The 14,775-nt window shown below is 43.0% G+C and overlaps 1 protein-coding gene across 4 annotated transcripts in view; it reads right to left on the reverse strand.

The window, feature by feature from the left end:
• Positions 1-14,775, reverse strand: part of GPLD1 (glycosylphosphatidylinositol specific phospholipase D1) — a 64,090-nt gene that overhangs the window by 26,915 nt on the left and 22,400 nt on the right. For all 4 annotated transcript variants that reach the window (XM_008262505.5, XM_008262504.5, XM_008262501.5 and 1 more), the window contains 4 exons: positions 6,063-6,170; positions 5,810-5,837; positions 5,573-5,712; positions 1,566-1,631 (listed from right to left, as the gene is read on the reverse strand). In XM_008262505.5, the coding sequence (XP_008260727.2) occupies positions 1,566-1,631; positions 5,573-5,712; positions 5,810-5,837; positions 6,063-6,170 (342 nt within the window). The remainder of the gene's footprint in view (positions 1-1,565; positions 1,632-5,572; positions 5,713-5,809; positions 5,838-6,062; positions 6,171-14,775) is intronic.

The following is a 14,775-nucleotide window of genomic DNA, read 5'->3' on the forward strand; positions in this document are numbered from 1 at the left end:
TGTAAATGGCCTCAATTCTGCAGTTAAAAGGCACAGCTTGGCTGAATGGATTGAAAAACAAGACCCATCTATGTGCTGCTTACAAGAAGCACATCTCACCAACAAACCTACCTGCAGACTGAAAGTGAAAGGTTAGAGAAAGATAGTCCATGCTAACAGAAACCAGAAAAATGCTGGTGTAGCCATCCTAGTATCAGACAACTAGACTTTAACACAACTGTTAAGAGAAAAAGAAGGATGGGCTGGCGCCATGGCTCACTTGGCTAATCCTCCGCCTGCAGCACTGGCACCCCAGGTTCTAGTCCCAGTTGCTCCTCTTCTAGTCCAGCTCTCTGCTGTGGCCCAGGAAGGCAGTGGAGGATGGTCCAAGTGCTTGGGCCCTGCACCCGTGTGGGAGACCAGGAGGAAGCACCCGGTTCCTGGCTTTGGATCGGGGCAGTGCCGGCCATAGCGGCCACTTCGGGGGTGAACCAACGGAAGGAAGACCTTTGTCTCTAACTCTGCCAAAAGGAAAAGGAAAAGGAAAAGGAGGGCACTATGTGATGATTAACAGATCAATCCAACAGGAAGATGTGACTATGATAAACGTATATGCCCCCAGTTACAGGGCACCTGGCTACTTTTTAAAAAGTTAGACCTAAAGGGAGACATAGACTCCAATACAGTAGTAATGGGGGACTTCAGCAATGGACAGATCAAACCAGAGAGAAAATCAGCAAGGAAACAATAGAGTTAATCGACACTAAAAACCAAATGGAGCTAACTGAGATCTACAGAACCTTTCACCCCACAGGGGTAAATATACATTCTTCTCATTAGTGCATGGAACTTTTTCTAGGTTAGATCATATGCTAGGCCACAAAGCAAGTCTCAGCAAATTGAAAAAATAAAAATCATTCCATGCACCTTCTCTGACCACAATGGTATAAAGCTAGAAATCAACAACTCAAAATTCTCTAAAACATACATAAACACATGGAGACTAAACAACATGCTCCTGAATGAGCAATGGGTCATAGAAGCAATCAAGAGAAATCAAAACATATCTGGAAACAAATGAAGATGACAATACATCAAACCAAAATCTATGGGATACAGCAAAAGCAGCGTTAAGAAGGCAGTCCATAATAATCAATGCCTACGTGAAGGAACTGAAAAGGTACCAAATAAATGAGTTTGGAAAAAAAGACTTATTAAGGATGGAATGTGCTCCCTTGAGAGACAGCATCCACTGCTGGGGTCACAGAGGCAGAGACTGTGTGTATTATGCATTTTCCATGAAATTTCTGAAGTCCCCTCATATGTTAATTGCTTGATCTCCACATTGCACACAATCCATACTCACTCTGATTCAAGGAATGTCAGGTTTTTTTTTTTTTCCATTTTGCAGAAGGAGGAAGCTGTGACTCAAAGCCAAGGGAATTGTTTAAAAATCACACAGCTGCTAGTGGCACAGCTGGAATTGGAACCTACACCTGTCTGTCTGCAGATCTCATGCTCTCGACTTCTGTAGGCACCTCTGGGCGAGATGTTCTTTTTCCTGAGCAGTTTCAGAATCCACTTACCTGAAGGTATTGTTCTGCTGGCCACCACATGCAATGAACAGAGGATTCTCAGGAAGGGAACAGGCCCTGGGGAAACACAGTGAGTTAGGTATTTCCGTGCCTTCAAGTGTGAATTTTAACAAGAATCTGAGAGTACACTTCCACCTACCTCCAAAAGGCCTCAAGTGACCTTCTAGGAGCTTATGGACAGTGTCACAGGAGCACAGGCAGTCCTGCTGCCTGCCTCTCTCCTACTGTCTACTAAGACTGTCCAAGAAACTAGGTTCTAACCACATCACCTTGTGCACAGCTGTGCCTGTTCAGACCCAAGTATGCCTGCATTTCTCAATTTCATCCTTAAAAATCCCATGAATTCAGTAATTCAGTAGGAGTATCTCCTTTTTAGGTGTGAACGCTTTCCAATAGGGGCTTCCACCAACTCTGAGCAGAGCTTTTAGGGTGGGGAATTGGCATGAGGACCATTGTGAAATGAGGGCTGCATTTAAGAAGGTGTTTGGAGGTCCCTGGTGTGAGAGTAAAATGAAACACGTGGGGCAAAGAAAGGGAATTCTGCAAAAAAGGTGGGAAGACGCTAAGGACAAACTTCCTGCTGGTGTCTCTCCTGGGGCCAGCACTCGGGTGAGGGGAAGGTCCTCTGAACCCTCTTCCTAACCAAATTCAAGCGCAGCTTCAGTTTAATGCTGCACCTGTAGACACGTGCTGTGACAAGCAGAGCTGTGTCTGGTGATAGGACTATCATCGCTCACTGTTCCTCTAGAAAACCACACCAGGATTTCTAAGTGACAGAATCAGCTTTGGAAAATAACTTGTTAGTAAGTAGCAAAATTCCTGTTTTTAAGAAAATATTTATACTCCCCAATTACCTTCCTGCTAATGCACCTGGGAGGTAGTAGGTGATGGTTCAAGTACTTGAGTCCCTGCCACCCACGGGGAGACCCAGATGGAGTTGCTGGCTTCAGCCTGGCCCAAGCCCAGCTATTGCAAACATGTGGGTAGTGAACCAGTGGATGGAAGATGTTCATTTGCTCTCTTCTCCCTTCTTTCTCTCCCTCCATCCTTCCATTACCTACCCCTTTCAAGTAAAATCAAAGAAAATAGGGGCCAGTGCCGTGGCACAGTGTGTTAACGCTGTGGCCTAAAGCACTGGCATCCCATATGGGCGCTGTTTTGAGTCCCAGCTGCTCCACATCTGATCCAGCTCTCTGCTATGGCCTGGGAAAGCAGAAGATGGCCCAAGTCCTTGGGCCCCTGCACCTGTGTGGGAGACCTGGAAGAAGCTCCTGGCTCCTGGCTCCAGATCAGCGCAGCTCCAGCCATTGCAGCCAATTGGGGAGTGAACCATCAGATGGAAGACCTCTCTCTCTCTCTGCCTCTCCTCTCTCCGTTTAACTCTTTCAAATAAATAAATAAATCTTAAAAAAATCAAAGTAAATAAACATTTTTACAAAGTATATGTAACTTTGTTTCATAAATCTGCATTCTCTTTGGAACTTTCTCCAAATTTCCTGTAAATTTTCATAAATTGATAAGTTTTCTTTGTATCTATATGAAAACAAGCAGCCAATTCATGCAATTTTATGCCTTGGTAAATTAGGACAGAGATCAAGAGACAAGGAACATTCTTTAATTAGGAAAAAATGATGAGAAGGAACAAGATCCAGCTACACACCTATTCTGAGCTTTGGTTTGCAGAACAAACCAAAAACAAACACCTAAAAAGATCCTCCAGCTTGAGGATCAGTATACGTGGATGACAAACACATAAATGCTGGTCACTCACAGTAACACAGCCATTTGCCACAAATCCTTCCAATGGAAGCTTACCTGTCATCTATTAACAATTATACTACTACTATTCAACATTCCTTAAGTGCCGACTACATGACAAAGCCTTTACAAGAGTGATTTAATCTCATTTACACTCGAAACAACCCTTTGGTAAAGACAGAATCATTACCCCTTTTTACAGATGAGGAATGAAGACTTACGGAGGGCTAACAACTTGCTTCAGATAACTCAGGCATTGAGTGGCAGGGCTCTCGTATTCCAAAGCCTTTCTACTCCACAACCAGCTAGCAGATACCTGGACCCCCACAACTACAGGAGGGCTTGGAAATTGACTTGAAATGTATGCAGTGTCCTCAAAAAGCTCACAGAAAATTCATAGTATGAAAAAACTATGCATGGATTTCCAAATTTTTATAGCAAAACTTAGAAAATGTTTATGTATACATTTATAAATTATAAAATTTAGAAACTTAGAGATTTTTATGCATTTGACAGGTGGAGAGAGAGAGAAAGAACATGCTCCCAACTGCTGGTTTGCTCCCCAAATGCCTGCAACAGCCGGGGGCCAGAATTAGGAATTTGATTCAGGTCTCCCAAGCGGGTTGTAGGAACCCAATCACCACTGCATCCCAGGGTCTGCATTAGCAGGAAGCTGGAGTCTGGAGTCAGACACAGGAATCAAATCCGGGGTACTTCAATGTAGGACTCCGATGTCCTAAACAATAGCTTAATCATTCAGCCAAGTGTCTACCCCAAACCTATCTTTTCCATTTTTCCAGGAACTTTTTCATGTACCCCTAATTTTTCCATATTAAAAAGGATGCTCAGGTTTGTTTCCCCCTACTAAATTGTGAATCACTGAGTCTTACAGACAAGTTTACTATGTACCAAGTGAAAAACTTACCAAAAGGAATTTTGTTTCAATATATAATTAAGGTTGATATTAATTGAATACAGGCAAAGGAGCACCACCCAGTGTGTAGTGTTCATCTCAGGGCTCTGTGGTCTCAGCTTCCCTCTCTACCCATTCCTGTGCAAGGTACTGCCTGCAATGCCTTTTTTTTTTTTTTTTTTTTTTTTGGACAGGCAGAGTGGATAGTGAGAGAGAGAGAGACAGAGAGAAAGGAGAGAAAGGTCTTCCTTTTGCTGTTGGTTCACCCTCCAATGGCCGCCGCGGCCGGCTCACCGCACTGATCCAATGGCAGGAGCCAGGTGCTTATCCTGGTCTCCCATGCACGTGCAGGGCCCAAGCACCTGGGCCATCCTCCATTGCACTCCCGGGCCACAGCAGAGAGCTGGCCTGGAGGAGGGGCAACCGGGACAGAATCCAGCGCCCCGACCAGGACTAGAACCCGGTGTGCCGGCGCCACAAGGCGGAGGACTAGCCTAGTGAGCCGCGGCGCCAGCCACAATGCTTCTTATCTAACCCTGTCTCCAACATTGTTCGACAATGCAGTGTTGGATGGTGCATGCATGAGAGAATGGCTGGAAATGGGTTCTCAGAGAAACCTCAGCTCCCTCAGGCATATAGTCCAGTAATTCTGTGACAGCATGGGAACCACTGTGGCTGGGAGTGGGGGCGAGCCCAGCCTGCCCTCTTTTCCAGCACTTGGTCAGGGCCTCCAGGGCCCCGAGCTCACCGAGGAGGAGGAAAGAGGGGCCTGGAGGTGAGGCTGCTGACCCTTCTGGGGTGGATGCCAGATTCCCACAGCAGGCTTAGCCTTCCAAGTGCACCCACAGTGTGGGGGCAGCTTTAGCTGGGTTTCTGTTTGCTCCTGTCTTTTCCATGTCAGGTGAAGCACCTTTGAAGCCCTTGAACTCAGAGGAGCCAGTCCAGAGGCAGGCAGAGGAACTACTCCAGGAACCATGCCTGCAGCATGGAACTACTTGGGACGGAGAAGCTGCACCCAGCCCCACCTGGGTTCTCCCCAGGGAAGCAGATGGGACACCTGCTATGGAGGCCGAGTACCTCCTGGCTGAGCCATTTCCCACAAGCCACTCATTTTGCAATATTTTCTCTGTCCCTAAGACATGACACATCAGTCATCAGTGAAGGAAACTGGTTTTTTTCCTAAGATGACTGAGTTTCTATTCTTTTCCTCCTTGAATAGATCAGGAAAGCACTTTGTGATGTGATCAGCTGAAAAACCTGATAGATCTGTTGGCCATGGAGCCACAGGCAGGGAGAAATCGGTCTGAGACATTGAGTAACAGTTTACCTGGTCCCGTTCTCCAACATAAAGCTTGTTACACGGTAAATATTAGTGGACCAAAACGCCATGTCATCCAGCCCTCCGAGGAAATACTCCTGGAATTGTTCCACCAGAAACGGAGACTTCGTAGAGTAAGTGGAATAAAGCTATGGCCGAAGGAGAGGGAAGAAGATGTAAGGAAGATGCTGTTCTTGGCACTGGTGCAATCTTCTCCAATAAGATTTAGAAGAACAAAGCCTTTACCTTGGAAACAGCCAGCACCTCACCATACCTGCAGGACAAGCAGTCAATTGACGGTGAGTAGCAGTTGCCTCCAAGACATGAATCAAGCAATGAACAAAAACCTCCGCACACACATTTCCACTATCCTGCCACCACACATTTGAACAAGCAAAATCCGTGGGTCCAAAAAGCTACTCAGGAAACTGAAACATGGCAAGTGTGCTAACCAAGTCACGGTAAGATCAGGCACAAATTTCCTCTGGGTCACACTTACATTTCCAAGAACTGAAGGTATGAGCAGTCAACAATCACTTGCTTGGTGATGACTTCTCTACCGTAGAGTTTCTCATAAATTCCCAGTAGGTCTTTGACGGGCACATACCTGAGATGCATCAGAATAAGAAGTGTGGTTCTGATTGAAGATAACAACACAAACAGCAACCACCATTATTCCACGATTATATGCCAGACCCCATGTAAAGGCCAACACATGCATTACTCATTTAATCCTACAAATGACTCCAGGAGTTAATTTTCTGTTTTGAAATGTATTTGTTGTATTTATTTGAAAAGTACAAAGACAGATCTTCTGCTTTATTTCCCAAATGCTCATGGATGAACCAAGCTGAAGCCAGAAGCCAGGAACTCAACCTTGGTCTCCCACACGGGTGGCAGGGACCAAGAACTTGAGCCATCACCTCTGCCTCCTAAGGCACCCATTAGCAGGAAGCTGGAACCAGGAATAGAACCATCACTCTGACAGCACACGTGGGCATCCCAAGCAATGTGTTAACTGCTATGCCAAATGCTGACCTTGGTTAGTATTACTATAATCTCATTTTTCCAAAAAAGGAAACTAAGGCACGAAAAAGTTGGTACAGAATGACAACTGGTATCTTAATCATCTCAAAGATAGGAAACTACCAGGTATAAAAGGGGTGTTTAATGTTGTGAATTCAAGGAGCACAGTATTTTTGTTCTTTTCAACCGAATCATTCAAGTATCATTAACACCAAAACTGACTCCTCCTCCCAGCATCCTCATCTTAGAGCACCCGAGCTAAGTAGGGAAAAGGATACCCAGTCCTACCACAGGTGTCAGCTCTTCAGTTTGAAGAACAGCAGTATCTTAGCAATTAGATTCCTACTGAATCTTTTTTGTATCTTAATTTCAAAATCCTGGGACTATAAAACCATCACAGCCAATAAAATTTGACTTTAGTACATTTATAAGAAGCAATTGAGATTTTTTTTTTACTTTTATAAGAGCACCAGAATGGCCCTCTCAATTAAAAAAAGTTTAAAAGTCTAGACAAAATACAAATATTTTTAAATGAATCACTAAAACTAACAAGAAGGCAAAAAATTTCCAAAGGCTGAAAACGAACAAACTGGATGCCTTGGGGCAGGGGTGGCCAATGCCTGGCCTCTGGGCCATGTAAGGCCTATAAATCATTTAGTCACAATCACAGGCAGGCCTCAAAATTCAGTAAATCCACACAAAGTCGATTTTTCAGTTGATGATTTTTATGGCCCTTAAATCATGTTGTAAATATCCGGGGCCCTTGGCAGAGAAAGGATCCTCCACTGCTATCTTAGGGTACAACCAAGTGAGAAGTCAGTTGCCTATGGGGGGGGGACACCTGCCCAGTCCTGGGGCATGAAGGCTGTGTGTGTGCAGGAGACGGGGCGGAGCGTATGGTCTACCCAAAATGATCCATCTCAGAAGAGAGCCCCCACCCAATGCATTCCATCAGGAACACAAAAGGCCACGTGCTAGGCATGAGTATCACCTAGAAACAAACCTAACATCCCGACAAGCAGAGCCCATAAACCTGCCTGTCTTTATCTGGCAATGGACAGACTAGCCAAACTCACAGAAGTACAACACAAAGCAACTCTGCAGTCTACAAGAGAAAAGCATCAAGTCACAGCGAAGGAGGAACCAGATTTCTCAGCAGAACCTGCAAGGCCAGGGGCAAAGGGGATGCTAAATTCCAAGTTCTGAAGCCAAGAACTGCCGGCCAAGGATACTATACCCAGCAAAGTCAGCTTTCATCAGAGAAGGAGAAGTAAAGACTTTTCTAGGTGAGAGCTGAGGGGACTCAGCACCACTAGACCAGGTTTCCAAAATATGCTTGAGGGAGTCCCACCTGCCGCAGTCGCAGAAAGAGAACTACCGTCATGAAAACATGTGAAAGCATAAGACCCACTAGAAAAAAAAAAGGATATTAAATATACAAAGACATTTTTCAACATGACAAGACTAATAACCTTGACTGGAAATGAATTAAATTCCCCAGTTAAAAGATAGACTGGCTGAATGAAAACACACACACACACGCAAAAACAAAAGAGAAAAAAGAAAAAATATCCCCAGCTATCAACAATATGCTGCTTACAAGAAATTCACTTCACCAGGACAGGCATACAGAGATTGAAAAAAATCAAAGGATGGAAAAGCATCTTCCATAAAAATGGAAACCAAAACCAAAACTAAACAGGAGTAGCTATACTTCCATTAGACAAAACAGACATTAAGACAAAACTATGGGGGCTGGTGCTGTGGCGCAGTAGGTTAATCCTCTGCCTGTGGTGCCAACACCCCATGTGGGCACCGGTTCTTATCCCGGCTGCTCCTCTTCCCATCCAGCTCTCTGCTACGGCCTGGGAAAGCAGTGGAAGATGGCCCAACTCCTTGGGTCCCTGCACCTGCGTGCGAGACCCAGAGGAAGCTCCTGGCTTCAGATTGGCGCAGCTCCTGCTGTTGCAGCCATTTGGGGAATGAACCAGTGAACAGAAGACATTTCTCTCTGTCTCTCCCTCTCACTGTCTGTAACTCTACTTCTCAAAAAAATCTTTAAAAAACATACAATACTGAAAAAAAGAAAAACTGAAAAAGAGGTAAGAGCTTTATAGGATGATCAAGGGATAAATTCAACAAGAAGATAAGGATTACAAGTCTAGTTTTATAAAACAAACATTAGATCTAAAGGCAGAAATAAGTACTGATATCATAATAGTGGGGATTTCAACACCCCACTTTTGGACAGATCATTCATAAAAAAACAATCAGCAAACATACAGAGTTAAACTACACTATGAACCAAATATAAATGGACCTGACATTTTCAGAATGTTTCATTATTTTTTTTCATTCGACAGTTGCAAAACGCATACTCTTTTTGTCCGTTCATGGAACATTCCTAGGATAAGCTATATTAAACCACAAAATACATCAACAAATTTTTTAAAAATCAAAATCCTATCATGTATTTTTACAATGGAATAAAACTAGAAATCAACAATAAACTTTAAAATTATACATAGAAACTAAACATGCTTCTGAATAAACAGGCAAATGAAGAAATCAAAAGGAAATCTAAAAATTCTTCAAAGAGAAAATGGAAACACAACAGAAAAACTTATGGGACTCGGTAAAAGCATCCGTAAGAGGGAAGTATATGTTAGTAAATACCTACATTAAACATAAAGGGATCTCAAACAACTGAACAATGCATCTCAAGGAGACTGGCATTGTGGTGCAGCAGGTAAAGCCACCATCTGCAATGCCGGCCTCCCACACGGGCACTTGTTCAAGTCCCAACTGTTCTACTTCTCATCCAGTTCCCTGCTAATGTGCCCGAGAAAGTAGAAGATGGTCCAAGTGACTGGGCCCCTGCACCCACGTGAGAGACCCAGAAGAAGCTCCCGGCTCCTGGCTCTGGCTTGGTTCACTCCCCAAATGGCTGCAAAGGCTGGGGCTGGATCAGCAGATGGAAGATCTCTGTCCATTTCCTTCTCTCTGTAACCTTGCCTTTCAAATAAATAAAAAATAATAATAAATTTTAAAAAGGGGGAAGGGGCTGGCATTGTGACATAGCACATGTAAGGCTTCTGTCTGTGACTCCAACATCCCACATGGGCCTGGGTTTGGGTCCTGGCTGCTCTACTTCAGATCCAGCTCTCTTGGTGGATTGGGAAAAGCAAAGAAAGATGGCCCAAGTCCTTGGGCCCCTGCAGCCATATGGGAGACCTGGAAGTAGCTACTGGCTCTGGCCTGGCCCAGACCCAGCCTTTATGGCCATCTAGGGAGTGAACCAGCGGACAGAAGTTAGCCCTCTCTGTCCCTCTCTCAGCTCCCCCTCTCCCCTCCTCACAACTCCCTTCCCCTCTTCCCCTCTCCCTGTGTAACTTTGACTTTCAAATAAATACATTTTTTTAAAGCAAGGAAAGCATCAAATCCAAAGTTAGTAGGATAAATAACAAAGATTAAAGCAGAATAAATCAAATAGAGATTTTAAAGAATACAAAAAGCCAATGATGAGTTGGTTGTTTGGAAAGAAACGGATAAAAATTTTTGCTAGACTAAAAGAAAAGAGAAGGCTCAAATCAAAGCACATATTAAAAAGGAGATACAACTGAAAAGACAAACACCAAGGATCGTTAGGAACTATTATGAACTATATACCAATAAACTGAAAAACCTATTGAAAAGTTTCTACACAAGTTGAACCACAAAGACAAAACCTGAATAGATCAATAACGAGTAATGTGATTGAATCAGTCATAAAAGTCTCCCAACAAAGAAAATTCCAGGACCAGATGGCTTCACTGCCGAATTCTACCGAATAATTTTTCTCAAACTATTCAAAAAATTGCATTTTAAAGAGTTATCTTTCATTTTTACAATGCCAGCATTACTTGCACTCCAAAACCTGATAGGGACACAATGAGAAAGGAAAAAAAGTGTTGACAAATAGCACTGATGAACATAGGTGTAAAAATCCTCAACAAAACACTGCTTAATCAAATCCAAAAACACATTAAGAAGATCATTCACTAGGCTGGCGCCGTGGCTCAATAGGCTAATCCTCCACCTTGCGGCGCCGGCACACTGGGTTCTAGTCCCGGTCCGGGTGCCGGATTCTGTCCCGGTTGCCCCTCTTCCAGGCCAGCTCTCTGCTGTGGCCTGGGAGTGCAGTGGGGGATGGCCCAAGTACTTGGGCCCTGCACCCCATGGGAGACCAGGAAAAGCACCTGGCTCCTGGCTTCGGATCAACGCGGTGTGCCTGCCATGGCGGTCATTGGAGGGTGAACTAACGGCAAAAGGAAAACCTTTCTCTCTGTCTCTCTCTCACTGTCCACTCTGCCTGTCAAAAAAAAAAAAAAAAAAAAAAAAAAAAAAAAAAAAAGATTAGCCTGGCCCAGCCCCAGTTTGGGAATGAACCATTAGATGGAAGCTCTCATTCTGTGTCACAGTCTCTCCTTCTATCCTGCATCTCAAAAATGAAATATAATACAGTTGACCTGGTAAAGGGCTCTACTGCTTCACAGCACAGTGCTGACAGTGGTTCACGATAGTGTATTAGATGTTACATAAAGAACTGGAAGAGAATAGGTAGGAGGCTCCAAAAATAAGGAAACGGAAATGCTAATTGCTTGATTTGTACAGTTTATACTTGTGCATTTGTTGAAATATTTCACTGGGGCTGATGCTGTGGCATAGCAGGTAAAGCTGCCACCTGCAGTGCTGGCATCCCATATGGGTGCCAGTTCCAGTCCTGGCTGCTCCACTCCTGATCCAGCTCTCTGCTATGGCCTGGGAATGCAGAAGATGGCCCAAGTCCTTGGGCCCCTGCACCTGCGTGGAAGACCCAGAAGAAGCTCCTGGCTTTGGGTCAGCACAGCTCCAGCCATTACAGCCAATTGGAGAGTGAACCAGCGGATGGAAGACCCATCCTTTCTCCATCCTCTTTCCACCTCTCCTCTGTGGAACTCTTTCAAATAAATAAATCTTTAAAAACATATTTCACTGTATCCCATAAAAGTAAATAACTATTACACATTAATCAAACATATAAACAAGTTTTTAATTTAAAAAATCTACTAGCAAACTAGAAATAACTTGATAAAGGCAATCCACAAACATCTGTAGCAACATTACAATAGTGAAAGTTTGAAAGCATTTTCTTTGTGTAAGCATGTTCAGTATCACCACTTCCTCCCAGCACTGTATTCTAGAAATCAGTGTGGTTATATAAAAAATAAATAAAAGTATAAAAATAAAAAGGAAAAATAGGCCTAATTTACAGGCTATAAATTTTGAGTTTACAGTAAATTCCAGAGAATCTTCAGATAAATTATCAGAATAAGATAGCTTTGCAATGTTGTTAGATGCAAAATCAGAAATAGCAATTCACTTGTATTTCTATATACTAGAAATCAATTGGAAAATAAAACTAAGAAGTTATCATGTATGTCCACAAATAAAAAGTTAACATCTCTGAGTGTAAAAATATTTAAGATGTTGGTAGGAAAACAAATAAACCTGGAAAGCCACTAAAGACTTAAGTAAAAAAACAAAAACTATAAAACATTAGTAAGACAACTTGACATAGGAAAATTATAAATTATCCTCCAATTCATCTCTAAATTCAACCAACTCCAACAAGGGTTTCCTCAAAACATGTCAAGACTCTCAGTTTTGTTTGAGAGAGCAAAGGCAGAGAATGGCAAATTATTTTTTAGAAGGAGAAAGGGCAAGCTGCGAGATCTGACCTCACAGAAGTCAAGTTTTTATACACAAGTACTGTTTAAAGTTTATAGAAATGAAATTAAAAGATAGGTTTAGTTGGGTGTAAAAATATTAGAAATTCACCCAGGTTTTCATAACATGCATTTAATGAACTTTGAAGAACCATCTTATGCACGAATTTCAGCTTTTTGCAACAAAATAAATTTATCTTTTAATTCCATTTTTTGATAAACCTTTTGAAGTACCCTCATAACGTTATGATAATTAAAACTAAGTATTGGGGCTGGTGCTGTGGCATGTGGGTAAAGCCGCTGCCTGCAGTGCAGGCATCCCATATGGGCACCGGTTCGAGTCCCAGCTGCTCCACTTCTGATCCAGCTCTCTGCTATGGCCTGGGAAAGCAGAAAAAGATGGCCCAAGTCCTTGGGCCCCTGCACCAGTGTAGGAGACCTGGAAGAAGCTCCAGACTCCTGGCTTTGGATCAGCACAGCTCCAGCCATTGCAGCCAACTGGGGAGTGAACCAGTGGATGAAGACTTCTCTCTCCCCCCCGCCCCACCTCCCTCCTTCTCTTGTAACTCTTTCAAATAAATAAATCTTAAAAAAATAAATATTGCTCAGGTATAGTCAAGAATATATAAAAACTTAAAGACAGTGAATAAGTGAAATTATAAAAGGTTAGAAAACCATGCAGCATAGTAACCTCATGCCCTCAAGATAAGAAAGGATCTCTTAAATAAGGCATCAAAAGTACAGATCACAAAGACAAGACTGATATATTGGACTACATTAAAGTTAAATTCTGTTTTTAAATACATACCTTTAAATAAGAGACTCATCACAAACATCAAAAGACATTGCTAACAAGTGACAAACTGACAAAAGATTAAAAGTCAGGCTGTATAAAAATACCACAAATCAATAAAAAGGACAAGTGACTGGCATTGTGGGTTAGGCCACTGCTTCCTATGCCAGCATCCCATATGGGCACTGGTTCGAGTCCCAGCTATTCCACTTCTGATCCCATTCTCTATTGTGCCTGGAAAGCAGTGGAAGATGGCCCAAGTGTTTGGGCCCCTGCACCAAAATGGGAAACCAGAGAAAGCTCCCAACTCCTGGTTTCGGGCTGGACCAGCTCCATCCATTGAAGCCATTTGAGGAGTGAACCATTGGATAGAAGATTTCTCTCTGCAACTCTTTCAATTAAATATTTTAAAAAATAAAAATAAAAAGGACAAACAACCCAATAGAAGACTGTGCTAAAAACTCAAATAGTTTTTCACTTAAAATCAAACACAAATGATTAATAAAGTAGGAAAAAACATTCAACCTCATTAATAATCTAGGAAATTCAAATTAAAATCTTAATAAGGGGGCTGGTGCTGCTGTGTGGCCAGTGAGGCTACTTCCTGCAGTGCCAGGCATCCCATGTGGGTGCCAGTTTGAGGCCTGCTGCTCCACTTCTGATCCAGCTCTCTGCTATGGCCTGGGAAAACAGTAGAAGATGGCTCAAGTCCTTGGGCCCCTGCAACTATGTGGGAGACCTGGAGGAGGCTCCTGACTTCAGATTGGCACAGCTCTGACCACTGTGACCATCTGGGGAGTGAACCAGCAAATGGAAGACCTCCCTCCCTCCCTCTCTGTAACTCTGCCTTTCAAATAAATCAATCTTAAAAAAAAAAAGTAATGAGATGTCATATACAAACTGGTTGTGAAAATTAGTTGGACAGTATCAGGTATTAGAGAATGCAAAAGAAGCAGAACTATTCTATGAAGGGGTAAGGCACATGAATAATTGAGAAGACCATTTTGAAAAAGTAAAGTTACACATGCCTAAGTCCATGATGCAGCAAGCTACTTTTGGTGTTGTCCCCTTCTGCTGCATGAATGTATGCCTGAAAAATGTTCATAGCAACACCATGGATAAAGCATAACATGTAAAAACTACTCCTATGTCCATCAGTGTTAAAATGAAATAATGTGCATTGGTACATTCATACAATGGAGGACCACACAACACATCAACACTTCATTCTGAAAAATAGGGATGGGTGTTGTGGTACAGCAGATTAAGCTACTGCTTGTGATGCCAGCATCCCATAGTAAGTGCCGGGCTGAGTTCCTGCTGCTCCACTTCTGATGCAGCACACTGCTAACGTGTCTGGGACAGGTAGAGGAAGATATTCCAAGTTCTTGGGCCCCTGCCACCCACATGGAAGATTCGGATAGAGTTCCAGGTTCTTGGCTTCAGCTGGGCCCAGCCTAGTCCTGGTCATTGTGGCCATTTGAGGAATGAACACACAGATGGAAGATCTCTGTGTGTGCCTGTGTTGTTTTGCCTTTTGAGTAAATAAATATTTAAAAATTGTAAAAATATGAGATTATATACTAATTCCATTTATCTAAGGTGAAAAACTATGCAATAATTTGCATACGGGTACATTTGTATAT

The sequence above is a fragment of the Oryctolagus cuniculus genome, chromosome 5, assembly GCF_051225735.1.
Source record: "Oryctolagus cuniculus isolate XC-2025 breed Fujian yellow rabbit chromosome 5, ASM5122573v1, whole genome shotgun sequence".
NCBI lineage: Eukaryota > Metazoa > Chordata > Mammalia > Lagomorpha > Leporidae > Oryctolagus > Oryctolagus cuniculus.